Genomic DNA, 17,982 nt, shown 5'->3' on the forward strand with positions numbered 1-17,982 from the left:
AGAACTTTCATTATTATCTCGCAACTTCGATGACCGATTGAGCTCAAATTTTCACAGGTTTGTAATTTTATGTATATGTTGAGATACATTAACCGTGAAGGCTAGTCTGTGACAATTACCAATAGTGTCCACTGCCTTTAAGAGTGTCATCAAATTTTTATGAAGCATTTTGCCATCCCTACAGTGTCAAAACGTCACACTTAAAACCCTAAGGGCGTGGCACTTTTTGAAGTCTCGGTCCCTTACTTTATTTAGATTCCGATCGAATCGATCTGAAGAGCGAATACATTTATTATGCTTGTGGAATCTCTTAATCCAGCCCGTCTAGACGAGCGACTAGTGCCACTCTATGAATGATTAGACCACTGATTGATGGATGTACGGATGACCCAAGAGACCATGGTGGGCAAAATAACATACAGACGCACCCCGGCAGAGGGCTTAGGTGGTTAGCAGGGGGCAGGCAAAACTATCTCAGCCACCTCAGAATGGTGTAGTTTTAGGTGTGGTTTTTCATTGAGAAATTAAAAGCGGGCTTTGGTCACTATTTCCACTCTAGCATTGCTCACCAAACCAACACACGTTCTTTCAATATATCATTGTTTGCAGGGGAGCATCTAAAATTCGGACTATACTTTAAGAATTTGAACTCCATACCTTCAAGTTATATAAAGTAAAAAACAAAACAGGGTAACCCTATTTGTTTCTCTCAATCAAGTCTAGCCTTAACATTGTACACTAGCTTCCCATTCTCTCGATAATCTTTCTTTTTCTAACAACGCACTTTCAGTTTTAATTGGCGTGTCTAGGCTTCCTTAGTTCAGTATCGGGGCGCTGACTTCCTGTACATGCATTTGCGTTTAGGCCTATTTTTCCATAGTGAGCCAGCACTCTTTGTTGTGTAAACATCCCCCAGTAGTCCAACCGCCACCAGGGAGAGTAAGTACAGCTGTTTCTTACGGTCAGGACAAACGTTTTCACCGTCGGGCCCAACTCTCCAAAGCATGGAGTGTTTCTATTTCAAAACTTTCTTCGTGTTAACTTTTTTCATTCTCAACACTAAGTCCCAAATGGATCATGTGAATGACTCGGGTACACCAGAAACGTCGACTAGTAGTGAGAACACGGAGGACAACCACAGAGGAGCCCACACACAGTACCCCATGGATGGGGGTTCCGTGGTGCCTCCCATTGGTGGGTCCGTTACCGGAATGAATCATTTTGTGAACACCGAGGCTCAACCACCGGGCAGAGAACAACCGCCGGTGGAACAACGCACCGAGCAGGCTCCAGAAGACAAAGAGCCAACTGATACCGGTAGATTCGTCTGCCAGCCCCACATCACCATCCACCCACCTCCTGCTTCCACAAACTCAGGGACTTGCTGTAACTGCTCCACGATACGAGACATTATTTCCTCCGAATTGGCGAGATTTTTTGACAGTTGTCGTCAGGTGCAAGGGCGAGATAACACGGAGCGCCAGTTAGAGCAGCTTCACACTGCCGTCTCAGACCTTGCTGTGGTCTTGAAGGCGTTTCAGCGACCAGGAGCACCGTTGCCAGGTAAGACATGTAAAACAAACTAACAAAAGTAAGGATTTTAGATTCTGCATCTCTCATTGAAACTCCCTTTACGGCAAGATTTGCCCGATCCTTCCCCAGAGAAATTAAAGTATTATATTTTGTTTTTATGCAAGTCGCCAGACACACAAGGCCTGAAGGTCACTTCAAGGTGTGGGCTACATTTTTTTTCAGAGGCCATTGCCACCTACTCCTAGGGCTGAAACAGGGTTCCCCCTTTTACACTACGCCATGAGTGCCGGTGTCAGATGCAATTGTGTCCGCCATGCAATACTGTCCGCTCCGGACACTTTTTGATATGCAATCGTGTCCGGGGCTATGCAAAAACCGTCCGGCAGACATGTACACGGGGTGCGCGCGTTATTTTTTAGCGAGCGTGCATGCACTGAAGTGACGACGTATTAATGATGCAGCATGAATATTCACGTATTTTATGATTGTAGCGCTACCCAACGGCCGAACATTTTCCATGTCATTCATGACATGCACTTAGCTTGTAAAAGAAATGGCGAACGTGTTCCGTCGACCAAGGGCGTTTAATTTTTCTGCAAGGACGGTTTTGCACGGGGGCGGACACAACTGCATATGCAAATGTGTCTGGGCGGACACAATTGCATTATGCAGCAGCGTCCGGCGGACATTATTGCATATGCAATAATGTCCTCCGCATAGTATTGCATAGAGGACATAACTGCATGCGACAACGGGCCAATCTGCAATAAGTACAAGGAACTGTCCCGGTTACTTTTAATTAAAATAAAAGACCATCGCAGCCAAAGGCTGAGTTGCTGTCAAACTACAAAGAGTTAAAAATACAAGAAAACCACAACAACAAAAACCGATATTAAAAAAAAAAAAGATTTAAAGATATGATTTACAACGATAGTGCTCCAAGAAAGACTGAAACCGCCTCCAACTTGTAATGGATTTTCGGGAAACAATTTGTTGAAATATATTAAAGGAACACGTTGTCTTGGATCGGACGAGTTGGTCTATAAAAAGCGTTTGTAACCGTTTTTTATAAAATGCAAAAATCTAAAAATGTCAAAAATTTGACTCCCATAAATGGCCGACCGTGTTAGTAGTCGACGAGGTAAAAGGAAAACCGTGCAATTTCGAGGCATGTTTGTGTGGATCATTGTATTCTACTTTTACAACATCTTTCTACCCATATGCATTTTATAAAAAACGGTTACAAACGCTTTTCAAACACCAACTCGACTGATCCAATGCAACGTGCTCCTTTAACCTATAATAATAGGTTTTCTCGGTCAAATTCGACAAATGAGCAGCCAATTTCATTTTCATGCGTTCGAATTAAAGTTATTTTGCCTCACCGGTTTTTACTGCGTTTCAATTCAGAATTCGGCCATTCAATTTCATTTTGAGTCGAGTCAAATTCCTTTAGCACTCTGTTCAATTTAGCATACCGTCATTCTTGTTCGTGACACATACGCCCTTAGAAGCCTCTGCGAATTTGAATGCTGCTTTGATGAATTGGTAAATTGAATGATTATTTTGTTCAATCGAATGACGCAACATTACATTTGACTAATCATAAAACGAAATCGAATGACCCTTTTCAGTAGCATTCGATTTCACGCGAAATAGAACAGGCTGGTGGTTAAATTGGCTGCTCATTTTCCGAAATTGACTGAGAAAACCTATATTATAAACCACCATTATTATAAATAATTTTTTTTAGCAAGGGACAATTTATCAAAATTAATATATTTCACATTCATCGTCTAATACCGCCGATGTTCAACTCCAATGTCTGATGGAACATATCGTTTTTTACGTTATTCTAATGAAGAAACTTAACAGAACCATAGATCTATGAATTTATTTCCTCGTCAGACTCGTCACCTCGCCATATATCTCTTTTTTGGCTCCAAGCCCATTAACCAACATGTGTGTAATGGATTGATTGGATTATGATTTAAAGGCAGTGGACACTATTGGTAATTACTCAAAATAATTATTTTAGCATAAAAACTTACTTGGTAACGAGCAATGGACAGCTGTTGATAGTATAAAACATTGTGAGAAACGGCTCCCTCTGCAGTAACGTAGTTTTCAAGAAAGAAGTAATTTTCCACGAATTTTGATTTCGAGACCTCAGAATTAGATTTTGAGTTTTCGAAATCGAGCATCTGAAAGCACACAACTTCGTGTGACAAGGGTGTTTTTTTCTTTCATTACTATCTCGCAACTTCGACGACCAATTGAGTTAAATTTCTTGCACAGGTTTCTTATTTTGTGCATTATGTTGAGATACACCAAGTGAGAAGACTAGTCTTTGACAATTACCAATAGTGTCAAGCGTCTTTAAACAGAATAGAACCATTTTGGTCTTGCATCTTTTGATCATAGAGCATCTTTTGATAGACAAATATCAGAAGTATCAAACGAGTATGCATTTATGTGGACCAGGAAGGGGGGAAACCATGCAGCACAGAGGTCATAATTGAGTGTCGAGCCAATCTGGAATGAACAACCAGCTCTTGCCTTAAAGGTTGTGGACACTATTGTTAATTACTCAAAATAATTATCATCATAAAACCTTTCTTGATTACGAGTAATGGGGAGAGGTTGGTAGTATAAAACAATGTGAGAAGCAGCTCCCTCTGAAGTGACGTAGTTTTCGAGAAAGAATTAGTTTTCATCGAATTTGATTTCGAGACCTTAAGTTTAGAATTTGATGTCTCGAAATCAAGCATCAGAAAGCACACAACTTCGTGTGACAAGGATGTTTTTTTTCATTATTATCTCGCAACTTCGATGACCGATTGAGCTCAAATTTTCACAGGTTAGTTATTTTACGCATATGTTGAGATACACGAACTGTGAAGACTAGTCTTTGACAATTACCAATAGTGTCCCGTGTCTTTAACCGTTCTTGGCCAATAAATTGAGACGGGCCACTGGGGGTAGATTCCTTTATGAAACTTTGGGATGATTTTAAAATTTGCCTGCATTGTCAATGGGTTCAAGGTTATACTGCTCGTAGGAACCTTTCCGATTCAAGGCAGATTGCGCAGGGGTGAATACTCAACGCGCAGTTTCAAAAGTTTTGTTTTGAATGCACCCCCGCTCAATGACCTTTGGATGTGTGAAGGTGCTTGTGAATTTTAACCATTTCTTATGATGAGTGGTCTCAGTGCATGGTTTTCTTATTACTTCTGTCTCTTTCATCAAAGGGGAATAAAGATGATTCCATGAAAATGAGGACAGGCTTAGTTTGGTGCCTCCCGAAGCCAACCCGGTTGGGACTTGAAGGGTCTCTAAAGAGTTTGGATTGAGATTCTGTACAATCTTTATTTTAATTTTTTATTTTATTTTTTGTATTTTTGTAGGACAAAAAACACAATGTCTACAGATTTACACTAAACTTACACCGTTGGAAGATAATGATAGTAGAAAGCTTCCCTGAAAATATTAGTTGCTGGGGTGCTGTAGTTTTTGAGAAATGAGTAAAACGATGTCATGAAAATAATTTTCGTCTCAGTGATCATGAGACGAAAATTATTTTAGCATATGACATTGCCCCCCTGAAAAAAAACGAGCATAATATCCCAATAGGGATAGCTAAGTGCTTATTTTAACAGACCATTCCACGATAATAAAAAAAAACAAGAAGAAAAGAAAGCAAATTATGGTTATTGGACTATGCCTCACTCTGCAATCATAATTACCGTAAAACAGGACGTTGCTTAAGGTATTTATTTACTCTACTAGATACATCTTTTCATTACAAGAAGTTTAATTGTTTGTGATTATTTCTCTTGAAAGGAATATGTACAAGTGCAAGAAGGACACGGGCCCGCCTATAACGTCTCTTTTGTTCTTCTTACCACGAAAAACTAATATAAAGTGGATTTGTGCAGGGCTTCGACTGTAACCAAGTAACTTAAACCTAGAATGTGGATTCGATAAAAGCAAAACATCAGGTAGTCTGGTTACTCCTGACCTTTACTATAACCTTTCTATGTGACATATTGGCAGTCAAGAAAAGAAAAAAACAATGTCTACCTGACTTCGGCGGAAATGAAACGAACCCGGGAAATGTAATTAGGGGGAGGTTATCTACCTTTAAAGGGTAGTTATACTGTTAATTCAATCCGTGCACAGGGAAAACGTTCACACCGAACGCCCTAGCACAAACGCCTTAACATTCCTACATTGAGTTGTATCTTCGACAAAACATCAACACAATTCTCCTGAAGACGAGCAGAGTATACTGTTTGAAATATCGATACCACACCGGCTCTTTTCCAAGAGCCAACACTCCCTCAAAAGATATATTATACATGGTTGCCGCAATTTATATAATTCGTGTCATATTCGGGGGGAAAAAAAGAAAAAGAAATGTAAAACAAAGCCTAGAGGACATTATAAACACAATCACAGAAATAAATAAATAAAGAATATCAAAGTGAGAAGACAATAAGGCAAGGCAACCATTACAGAAGAAATTGTATTATTTTTTATTTTCAGTTACCTCTTATTCTTCACACTAGTAAAGCTTCAAACACCGTTTAAAATAATTATCGGCTCAATGCACAAGCTTGCTCAGGTAACCATATCCCTACAGGCTTTGCTTCTGTATGGGTCCCTCCACAGTTTTACGAATGTCCATTGCTAATTCATCATTGAACAGCAGTGGACACTATTGGTAATTACTCAAAGCAATTATTAGCATAAAACCTTACTTGGTAACGAGTAATTGGGAGAGGTTGTTGGTATAAAACATTGTGAAAAACGGCTCCCTCTGAAGTGACATAGTTTTTGAGAAAGAAGTAAATTTTCCACGAATTTGATTTCGAGATCTCAAGTTTAGAATTTGAGGTCTCGAAATCAAACATCTGAAAGCACACAACTCCGTGAATCAAGGGTGTTTTTTCTTTCATTATTATCTCGCACCTTCGACGTTCAATTGAGCTAAAATTTTCACAGGTTTGATATTTTATGTGTATGTTGAGATACACCAACTGTGACGACTAGTCTTTGACAGCTACCAATAGTGTCCACTGCCTTTAACTTCCAATTTACATTGCATTTAATTTGATTTTGATTGTGATTTTGATAATGTAGATATAAACTGATTGATTGATTGTGACTTTTTAGGTTCCGAAAGTAATTTTGGTGACCCGTAATCCGAAAAACGATACACCATGGCTCTCCCGGAGTTCCGACCAATATTGGCCGGAGTGTCATGATTTTTCTGTATAGTTCACTGTTGCGAGTTTTTTTTATAAAAAGATTTGAATTTGGAGTTCAGTCCTAGTTCATGATTTCTGATTCAAATACGTCAATACTTTCTGCCATAAGGTGTTTGTATGTGAAAGGTCACGCGCTTTTCAGAGAAACAATGTTAATCTATTCCCTTGGAGTGAACTTTGACATTAAACATTATAGATCATCATAACTTGACAGTTGTGTATGTCATGATTTGGGACCCGTATCTAAATCCAGGCACCTGAGCTTCCGAGAGTGTGAATTTTAAGCTTGAAGTTAACCACTTCTGCACATTCGTTGTTCATACATTGAAATTTCATGTTTTTGCATTCGTGCATCAACATTCTCCTGAGCTAGATCGCAAAACACTCATTTTGTACGCCTCAAATAAATCGTGACCCCAAAATCCTCAATGTTTCCCAGTATGTGCCTCACCGGGATTGTGGCAGCTTCCTCAAATCTGGACAATCGTTGCAACATTTCCCACTAATACGTAGGTCCTTCAAAAACAGTATCTAAAAAACACACCACTTAAAAAGTTAACAGCCATGACAGGGAAGTCAAGTTCATAACTTTCAAAACACGCCAGCGAGAGTACAGTCAAGTCTCAGCATCGAGAAGGCATGTGAAATTCTAACATTGACAGCTCACAAAATTTGATTGAATGGAATATGATATTGCGCAATTGGTTGACCTTAACAACCAAAGGGCAAGACACATTTTTTATCAAATTTGGCAGTGCAGTGACTTTTTATTGTAAAAAATAACAAACTTACACAGGTGTTTGGTATATTTTGTTGGTAACTGTAAAATTGTGTCATTGTTTTTGACAGGTTGCATTTTTGTATGAAGGTCAGATGCCCATGTTTTCCCAAAGCTAGAGCTCTTCTGTTAGCTTCAACGCAAAATCGGTTAAAGCCAGGTTTAGGCCGATTCTTGCGTCCTACAATTTATCTGTTCAAACTCCTCTGTTAACCGTGATATAAAATTGTCTACTCGATCAAATATCTTGATTATAATGCTGGTCATTGGAATTGAATAGCTTGATTAAAAAGTCGGTTATTGGAATCGAATATAATGATCATAACATCGGTTATTGGAATCGAATATTGGTTATAATGTCGGTTATTGGAAACAAATATATTGATTATAATGCCTAACGGTTATTAGAATGGAATAGCTTTATGCGTTTCGGTTATTGGAATAACTAAATTGAATCATGATTGGACTTTCTTATACAAGCCCCCCCCCCCCCCTCCCCGTCACTACCCCCAAAGGCTATCGCTCTTCCCATGTGCTCCAGTGGGTTTATTAAGTGACATTAACGTCAGACTCGTTAGAGGAACACTTTTTAGTTCATGCAAGCTAATGGGTCCATCATTTTCCCGTTGATACTGATTGAAGTTGAGTCATTTTTTTTCTTTCTTAAAACGATGGTTAAAAGACAGACATTGTATCGTGCACACCCACATCAAATACTAAAGTAGAGGGAATGTGTTGATGTACCAGCAAGAAAAGTGTGTGTGTCACCCAAGCAAGGTGTATTCTCTGCAAAATTGAGCCTTTTGGGAACGCTAGGTGGCAGCAGACTTGGCTGGTTAATACATTGTTCTTGGAAATGTACCCATCACTAGACTTGCAACTAGCTTTCCAAAGTCTCACGTTGTTTCATCGCCTTATGGTTAGAGGCGTGTCTTGCATTATTACTTTCACAGGAACACTCCGTAAGGGAACTGGTTAGGATACTGATATGGCCTCATATGATCTCTATAAGATAGAACATTGCCAAAAATACCTTTCTGATCTGAATTTGCTCATTTAAAACGATTATTTTACAGCAAGTTTAGCCGTTCTGCCCAAAGACTGTTCTGAGGTTCAAGCAAAGGGAGCAACGAACAGTGGAGTGTATGTTGTTCAACCCCTAGACTTCGCCAGGTCCTTCCGTGTCTACTGTGATATGGAGACAGACGGCGGTGGGTGGACGGTAAGACTTTTAAGATTTTAATATAGGGAAACAAAACAAGGAGAACACTATACTTAAATAGTTAAAAGCATAGGTATTGAACAAAACAGCAGAGTTAGCACAAATAAAATACTCAAAACTTGTTTTGCAGGAACACTGGTTTATAGAAACACAGTGCACTTCCATGTCTAATTGTCTCATGTGTGAGTATAATGCAGCATGCAGACAATCTGAGTCAGAGTGTAGCTTTTCTTTTGCAGATGCTCAAAGCATGGTGGTCGAAATGTCCAGTTTCACAATTCAAAAAGGAGAAGTATTTACAACATGAACACGAATTCAGTTCGTGTTAATGCAAAGTACAAAATTAAACTATTAGGGTACATGTTTGCCATCGTGGGCACAGCCCTCCAACAACAGGGCAACAACCACAATGTCTTTTGTAAAACAACTATCGATGGTAAATGCCATTATGGTAGGGTTTCAAGATGTTCTTTTTAAAATTCTTATCGGCACATTTGCACTGAGAATATTGTAACAAACAAAGAGAACATTGCAGGTCTACGAGAAAGAAAAACAATTTATTGATGGTAAATTACATTGGGTAATGGTGTCAAGAAGTTCTTAGCGACAACATTTCTACTGAGAATAAAAGTGTAACTTCACGTGTGTGCTTTGTAGGTGTTTCAGCGCCGTCAAGACGGCACGGTTGACTTTGACCGTAACTTCGCCAGTTACCGCCGAGGTTTCGGCGACCAGGAGGGCGAGTTCTGGCTCGGCAATGACAACTTACACCGTATGACTGCACAGGACGAGTATGAACTACGTGTAGATCTTACGGATTTTGAGGACGAGTCGGCTTTCGCTGTCTATGATCTGTTTCGAGTTGGTGATGTTACTGATAACTATAGACTAACCCTAGGAGAGTATTCCGGAACTGCGGGTGAGACACAACTTTCTTTATCTTACTATTTTCCCGAACGAAACATTATCTAGTATATAAGTGTATACATGTATTCGTCTTTTTTCCCTGTTATAGGCCTATGTAATCATTGCAAGGTTGCGCATTAGAGTAACATTTGTCACGGTGGAATTTCCAGGTTCAAGCAATCACTGCGCATGTGTTCTGCCATTGCAGCTTATAACGGCAAAAAATAAGTCCGCAACGCAAAAAAGTCGCTTCAGACGGGCACCGCCGAATAATGACAAAATAGCTCAGTTGGTAAAGCGCATGCACGTTAATCCGGAGGTCGTTGGTTCAAGTCCCACTCTAGTCAATTTGTTCTTGTTCAACCCCACAAACAAAAGTCAAAAGATAGTTGCCGCCGAAGAAAAACAATCGCCGCTCCCCCTCAAAAAAAGAAAAGATGGGCATAACTTTGTTAATAAAACTCCTCAACCCATTTATTCTACAGGTGACGCAATGGCCAACCACAACAACCAGCCCTTCACAACCAAGGACCGCGACAACGACAACTGGGGTACCAAGAACTGCGCCAAGGAATACCACAGTGCCTGGTGGCATAATAGCTGTTACTATGCCTCACTGAACGGGGACTACCTCGGAGGTACCACTGGAATCTATGGCAAAGGGGTATTGTGGTACCAATGGAAGGGCTATTATTACTCACTGAAGACATCTGAAATGAAATTTAGGATGAAGAACTGACGGGTGTAGCCAGTCATGTATTGGACTTTTCTATTGTCGGGTACCTTGCATTTATAGCCGTTATTCTGTTTTCAAAACCATGTTGAATCCCTTACGTCATTTGTATTGATTGTTGACTATGTGAATGTAGAAACTATAACAACTGCATTCTTTATCATGACGCAAATTCATAACATTTATTATAACAACTGTGTTTTATACGATAAGGGTTTTGATAAAGGCACTGGACACTATTGGCAATTACTCAAAATAATTGTTAGCACAAAAACTTACTTGGTAAAGAGAAATAGAGAGCTGTTGATAGCATAAAACATTGCGAAAAACGGCTCTCTCTGAAGTGACGTAGTTTTCGAGAAAGAAGTAATTTCTCACTCAAATATTTGAATAGAATTCGAGACCTCAGCTGAGGTCTCGAACTCAAGCATCTTAAAAGAGCACACAACTTGTGTGACACTGGGTGTTTTTTCTTCCATTATTCTCGCTCAACTTCGACGACCAATTGAGTTCAAACTTACACATGTTTATTATTTTATGCATCTGTTGAGATGTGAGAAGACTTGTCTTTGACAATACCAAAGGTGTCCAGTGCATTTTAAGTATTATTATGGATATGAACCAAAATGAAAAAATACCCGTAAAAACATGGCAAGGATTTCTTGGTAGAACTCATTCATTCATTCATTTTTTTTTCACACACAAAGAAAAGTGATATAATTTACGTTATTCAAGAAAACATAAGTACATAAGAATTGTGTGTGAGGATGGAGGTCTCCAAGAAGCATCAGCTTGTCGAGTAGAGACCCCAAGAATAATACAAGTGAATGGCACTTCAATTCAATTCACATGGTTCAATTAAAGAACGCTGCACAGGGTTCTTTTAATCAAATCAAAGTCGGAATTATTTTTTCTAAAGATGATTTTGCAACATCTTCCTTGTCAAAGTGTGACAGTTGTCTAATCAATAATTGTGGCTGACCAATGTCATGTCTCCACCATCTATGAATTCTCATCATTTCACGAGTATTATATGCCGCACACTTATTTCCCTTCCCACATCAGTTTGCTTGAATAAATTTGAGAAACAAAAACGTTCATGCTACTTCGCTGCGCTCATACGAATGGCAAATAGTTTGGTTTACTGTACGCCAGAACAGTTAATGGCACAACGGACAAAGAAAATGCTTTTCGAGAATAATATTAGTAACACTAGTTTATTCAGACAGCAAGGGATGTATGTACATGAGCCTGAAGTTTTGTCCAGAACCCCAGGTTAATACAGAAAACGGTCAAGCGATTATCCAATGAACAAGGGATACGCAAGAGTGCGCTAAATAAAGTGGCTGCGTATAACAGAAGAAAGAATGTCTTTTGTGCAAAATAAAACTACTTTGTGGTTTCATCATAATAAGGGGGCACCGTTATTTCGTAGGGGAATTGTTATTCAACCTTTCATAGTGCTCAACGGTACTGGACACAAAGACTTACTTGGTAACGAGCAATGGGGTCTGGTGATATTATGAATCATTGTGAGAAATGGTTTTAGGGAAAAGTTTCCGTATGGCGCCACCACTTTTTCATTCGATATGAAATAATATAGTATCTAATTTACCTCAATGAGATATCCCTTTTTGTAAAAATGAGTGAAAAGGTGGTGGCGCCATACGGAAAGTTATCCGTTATTAGGTTTAGATGCATTATGTTGGGATAGACCCACAGAAAAGGTCTTTGACAATTAGGTGTCCAGTGCCTTGCACGTTCTGCAAATAAACTATTGGTTTTCTATCCTTTAGGCCCTATTTATGGTTTTGCTACAAGTGACGAAATAATTAACCCACACAGATGCGCTATGGAGACCTTGACCCACAACATTGAGATTTGGTCGTCGCGAGTTTTTATTAGATCGTTCTCGCTGCGATTGCGTGTAACTAAAATTGCATTTGGGTTTTCCCGCGAAACTCAGAATGCGAATTTTAACAAATAGGCCTAACTAAAACGTCCACGGTGTTCATAACAACATGATCCATCCAAAAAATCCACTCCAATAACTTACATTACAATACATCTCATAATAAGGGAGCACCAATCTTCCTGCCTGCTCCCTTCCTTACGGACTTCTTTTTGCACAGCTTTCAAATTTAAAAGCTGCGAGTCGCCGAACCTAAGGCAGTCAAGGTCATATGTTGTTACTTATTCTTTTTAGAATGAGACTTCTGGGATGTTATGCCCATTGTAATTCAAATTGTTACAATTCATTGTTTCATTGGTAGTGAAGTAAAATCAAAAGCTGTCAATTCACTTACCCCAAAACACTGGATAACGATGACCATCCAACTCGTCCAAGTGTCAGTCACGGCGATGGTCAAACCATTGAGTTATTCCTCCATGGTCAAACAAACGGTAGAACCAATTTACCGCAAACTACACATTTTCCACAGATAAAATGAGGCCTAAAAGCATCCAAAGGACTTGAAGCGAAGTCTGGTGGTATACAGTTACACTGGACAGTCATGAAGGGTTTTCCTAGTTGTCTAAAATGAATGAAGTTAAAGTCCAAGGAATATAAGAGCAGAGAACTGATGCGTCCAAAAACTATCCTCGAGCAACTAGCAAAACAAGATGGCGTTGCCCATGAAAAACTAAAGCACATGTCAAAAGTCAACTGCTGTTGCATGAGGCCGAAAAAAAAGAAATGTTCAAAATAAACTACTATTGCATAACTTCAAATTAGCCGTACGGGCCTATTGACCAACCAGATGCAGCCATATTTCCCATAAAAGTCATATTAATGCGTGTAAACTAATGAAGACAAACAAAGTAGTATTGTTATGAAATGTACACACTTTTATTCATCAAGGGTTGTAATATAATAATATCCTTTGTAAACCAATGTTCTGATTGTTATATTATACTAATTACAAGTAAGTTATTTGTTGATAGTTTTAGCTAGAAATGTTTGATAAGTGTAAACGTTGAGCGTCTTGGGAAACCCTTACTAACTGGTCTAAGTTTTACATTTTTAGATTTGTTTACAGACATTAAAAAGTACACACTTTTGTACTCTTCTGACCAACTGCTATGGGCTAGTTAGCGCAAGAAATAGCTGTTTGAGATACATCAAGTGAGAAGACTGGTCTTTGACAATTACCAATAGTGTCCAGTGTCTTTAAGTCTGTGTACTTATTGTAGGGGGAAAAAACACAGTGTTCACAGATTTACAATACACGGTTTAAAGATAATATGGTAGAAAGCTTCCCTAAAAACATTACCTGCTATATTGATGTGGTTTTTGAGTAATGGGTGAAAAAAGTCGGGAAAATAATTTGAGCATTAAAAACGTATTCGTGACATTGTTTTACACATTTTTCAAAAACAGCACCTCAGTTAGTAGTATTTTAAAGGCAGTGGACACTATTGGTAATTACTCAAAATAGGTATAAGCATAAAACCTTTCTTGGGGACGAGTAATGGGGAGAGGTTGATGGTATAAAACATTGTGAGAATCGGCTCCCTCTGAAGTGCCATAATTTTCGAGAAAGAAGTAATTTTCCACGAATTTGATTTCGAGACCTCAGGTTAAGAACTTGAGGTTTCGAAATCAACCATCTAAACGCACACAACTTCGTGTGACAAGGGTGTTTTTTTTCTTTCATTATTATCTCGCAAGTTTGATGACCGATTGAGCTAAAATTTTCACAGGTTTGTTATTTTTATGCATATGTTGAGATACACAAACTGTGAATGCTAGTCTTTGACAATTACCAATAGTGTCCACTGTCTTTAAGGAAAGCTTTCTACTATCATTGTCTTCAACAGTTTAATGTTGTTCTGTGTGCATTGTGTTTTGTAATACAAAAAGTATCCTAAAACTCATGCTTTTGTAAGTAGTTCTTTTTAGACTCACCAACGTATTACGTTTTGTAGAGATGTATACACATAAAACAATGTAAATTTAAGCGGGTATTTTTAAATTCTGTATATACGGGACAGAACTATAACTTCGCATAAAGTTTATTAATTTGAAAGTATGTTGTTAAGTTAATTATATCTCTGTCACGCAGCACAACCTTTTTTTTGCAAGGAATTACTTCTTTTGTGACGTTAAAGGAACACGTCGCCGCGATCGGTCAAGTTGGTCTTTGAAATGCGTTTGTAGAAACCAATGATCAACACAAACATGCCTCGAAATTGCACGGTTTTCCTTTTACCTCGTCGACTAACACGGTCGGCCATTTATGTGTGTCAAATTGTTGACTCCCATAAATGACCGATTGTGTTAGTTCGCAAAGTAAAAGGAAAACCACGCAATTTCGAGGCAAATTTGTGTGGATCAATGATTCTACATAAAAACATCTTGCCAATCATATGCATTTAAAAGCAAACGGTTACAAACGCTTTGTATAGACCAACTCGTCCGATCCAAGGCAACGTGTTCCTTTAAATATTGTTGACGATTTCCCGGTGAAACTATTAGTAATAACCACACAAGTAATAATTGACGTCAAACGATGCAGATTTAAAGAAGACCAAGGCGTCTGTAACTTTGTTGAGGCGAAGTCATCCAAAGTTAAAGTGGTAATAAATACATGCGGTTTCGAAGCAACGCCGTTCACACATCCTTCCCTTTTAAGAAATCTCATGACAACCAACCTTTGATAAGGTCAGACTAGGTGGTCTCGGTTTAACGAAAAGCATTTAAAAACAAATCCACGGTCATTTTGATCATTTTCATAGCGCTACAATAATGTGCATAGCACTGCAATCAATCGAAATAAGAAATGATAAATTTCAAGTGCTATATTTTTCTTGTTTTTGACAGAGTCAATGTCAAGTTTTTTGTCCAGACAGTTTCTTCTGTGGAAATTGGTATACGCTTTATAACTGCTATAGTCTTTGATATATTATATAACTAGTATACGCTTTAGATACTCTCTCGAGTAAAAAAGCACTCTTTTGAAGTGCCATGTATGAGGGACAACTCTTTTTCGAGCGGTCTTCCACTCCTTTAGATTGAAGTTTGCATCTTGTTGAGTGATTTGTCACTGTCCTGGAGTCCCCTCTTACTCTTTTACATGTACTGGTGCACTAAACTCAGGTGCGTGCTATGATTGATCCTCTCTGCGGAAGGTTTACCTCCGGTTAAAAAAAATGTCAATCTGTTAATAGGTGAGTGACATTTCACATGTTACTGTCACCATGACATGCTTCTGTACAATTTGGATGCACACATCAACAAAATAACAATGTTTAGATTAAAATGTCCGTTCATCAAGGTTATCCCCTTCCGTTCACGCACGTGTCACGCAGGAAGCTTAGCTAACAGCATTATCTGTAAACCATCCTACATTTGTCCAGGTACTAAAATTGGTTTACCGCACTTTTAAAATACAATGATTGTAGGAAATGCACATGGTTGGTTTGATCGTGTTTTAATGTTACCTCAAAAGCACCGTTTACTATTTTAACAGAAAACTCTGCAGACAGATGCCCGTGCAACTTTGGGATTTGGTCATCATCGTTTATAAAGCTTGCAATTTGACCCAAGGAAGGTAGTGGTAGCACTTAAAGACACTTGACACTATTGGTAATTGTCAAAAACCAGTCTTCTAACTTGGTGTATCTCAACATATGCATAAAAATACAAACCTGTGAAAATTTGGGCTCAATTGGTCGTCGAAGTTTCGAGAAAATAATGAAAGTAAAAACACCCCTTTTTTACACAAAGTCGTATGCTTTTGGATGCTTGATTTCGAGACCTCAAATTCTAAATCGGAGGTCTCAAAAACAAATTCGTGGAAAATTACTCCTTTCTACGTTACTTCAGAGGGAGCCGTTTCTCACAATGTTTTATACTATCAACAGCTCTCCATTACTTGTAACCAAGTAAGTTTTTATGCAAACAGTTACTTTGAGTAATTACCAATAGTGTCCACTGCCTTCAAAGAAAAATTAATTGCGTACAAAAAAAGAACTGCATGAGCTTTCGTAGCAACAACTATTTCATCAGATGCAAAGATTTGACCCAAAACAACACAAAGCAACAAACCAACACAATGCTATAACCACAAGAACACAAGGTTATCTGGGCTAGCTTCCTTCCCATGAACTACAATTGAAGTCTTCATCGACCACATATGACCAAAGGCCAACCACACAGATTATGACAACTAAAAATAAACAAAAATTATGCAATAGCTTCCTAGTAGGAGTTGGTGGAGACAATGTAGAGTGTTTTGTTGGTGCGAGTATTTAATGATGCGATTTGTTACAATTTACCTGTGTGAAACCAATCCTTTAGTAACATAAGAAACTTATTTATTCACAATTAGTCTTTCCAGTACATTAAAAACAGAAAAGAAGATTATCTGACGTAAAAGATAAAGTAGACACTGCTCTAGAATTGCTGGTCATGGGTTTGAATCCCACCCAAGTAATACGCCTGTGATTTTTTTTCACAGAACTCGGGAAAAGTACTGAGTATACAGTGTGAACACACACATCGGTGTGTATGGGTAAAACCAAAAATGAATACTCTTTATCCCTGATGCAAATTTAACATCTTATAATCTTATAGTTATTATCGACACTGATCTGTGCAAAGATATTCTGTCCCCTCCCACACCATAATTTAAATCCTTCCGATGAATATGCAAAGTTAGCCTTGTCTGTCAAGGCTCTTTACGTAAGCACCGGCCCTCTCTGAATTCATGCTCTGCGTAGATACTACACGGCACAGTACATAACAGTACTTGATACCGTGGGGGCGAAACATGATTTTTTCCGAGGTTTAACCTTGTACAACGAGGCTGTTGCGGCCTCGTTGTACGAGGTACAACCACCTCGACCAAACAGTATCAAGGACTGTTATGTATCGTGCCGGATAGTATCTATGCAGTGAATTCAGAGCGGGCCGGTGCTTGCGTGAGAGCTTTGGACAAGGCTAATGCAAAGTAGGATCTGTAAACAATTGTTCATTTAATCCAAGATTCAGTCAACATGTGTCCAGAGAGCAATCATCGTCTTCCAGGGGTAAAGTAAGAGGTTGAGGAACAACACCAACTGACCATGGGGTTGATGTTCAGAGATGCAACTTTAAAAACGAAGAAAAAAAAGGAAAAAAGCAAATGGCCAACCACAATTATTCTAAGTTTTGCTTTTCTCTGGTACAATTTTAAAGAAGAAAACAGGGAATTAGCTGAAAGTTTGCCTATCCAGATGTTTAGTGTGTCTGGCGTCTGTGATAAGTTTAAAGGGTGAGTATTGACCCCTTGCACACACGTCACACCCGGCAACTGTGCCACGCTCACCATTTTGGTGGTCAATGGAGGCTATCCTATTATATTTAGTATTACAAAAAAAATCATGGAGTGCTCTTAATCTGATCCGTCTTTTGTGTCGTTTCCATATTTATAAAATGAAGATGAGTGACAATAGACCTTCCCTTGCATTATTGGAATTGGATTTAAAACTTAATTATACTTTGGATAAATACATCCAATGATTCCACTGTTAATTTTCACAAAAAATGGGACTC

General features: G+C 38.7%; 1 protein-coding gene across 1 annotated transcript; it reads left to right on the forward strand.

The window, feature by feature from the left end:
• The first annotated feature begins 908 nt into the window (after positions 1-908).
• Positions 909-10,726, forward strand: LOC117300057 (ficolin-2-like). Its single transcript, XM_033783730.1, has 4 exons — positions 909-1,563; positions 8,661-8,806; positions 9,464-9,725; positions 10,198-10,726. The coding sequence occupies exons 1-4, from the start codon at positions 1,005-1,007 to the stop codon at positions 10,449-10,451; spliced, it is 1,221 nt and encodes a 406-aa protein (XP_033639621.1). The 5' UTR covers positions 909-1,004; the 3' UTR covers positions 10,452-10,726.
• The last annotated feature ends 7,256 nt before the right edge of the window (positions 10,727-17,982 follow it).

This window comes from Asterias rubens, chromosome 15 (genome assembly GCF_902459465.1).
Source record: "Asterias rubens chromosome 15, eAstRub1.3, whole genome shotgun sequence".
In the NCBI taxonomy this organism is placed as follows: domain Eukaryota; kingdom Metazoa; phylum Echinodermata; class Asteroidea; order Forcipulatida; family Asteriidae; genus Asterias; species Asterias rubens.

What these genes read in the sequence shown, in the direction of transcription:
- LOC117300057 (XM_033783730.1), top strand. Translation starts at nt 1,005, where the DNA reads ATGGAGTGTTTCTATTTCAAAACTTTCTTCGTGTTAACTTTTTTCATT. An exon ending in ACCAGGAGCACCGTTGCCAG is followed by an intron (nt 1,564 to 8,660) that starts GTAAGACATGTA and finishes ATTATTTTACAG; the next exon opens with CAAGTTTAGCCGTTCTGCCC. An exon ending in CAGACGGCGGTGGGTGGACG is followed by an intron (nt 8,807 to 9,463) that starts GTAAGACTTTTA and finishes TGTGCTTTGTAG; the next exon opens with GTGTTTCAGCGCCGTCAAGA.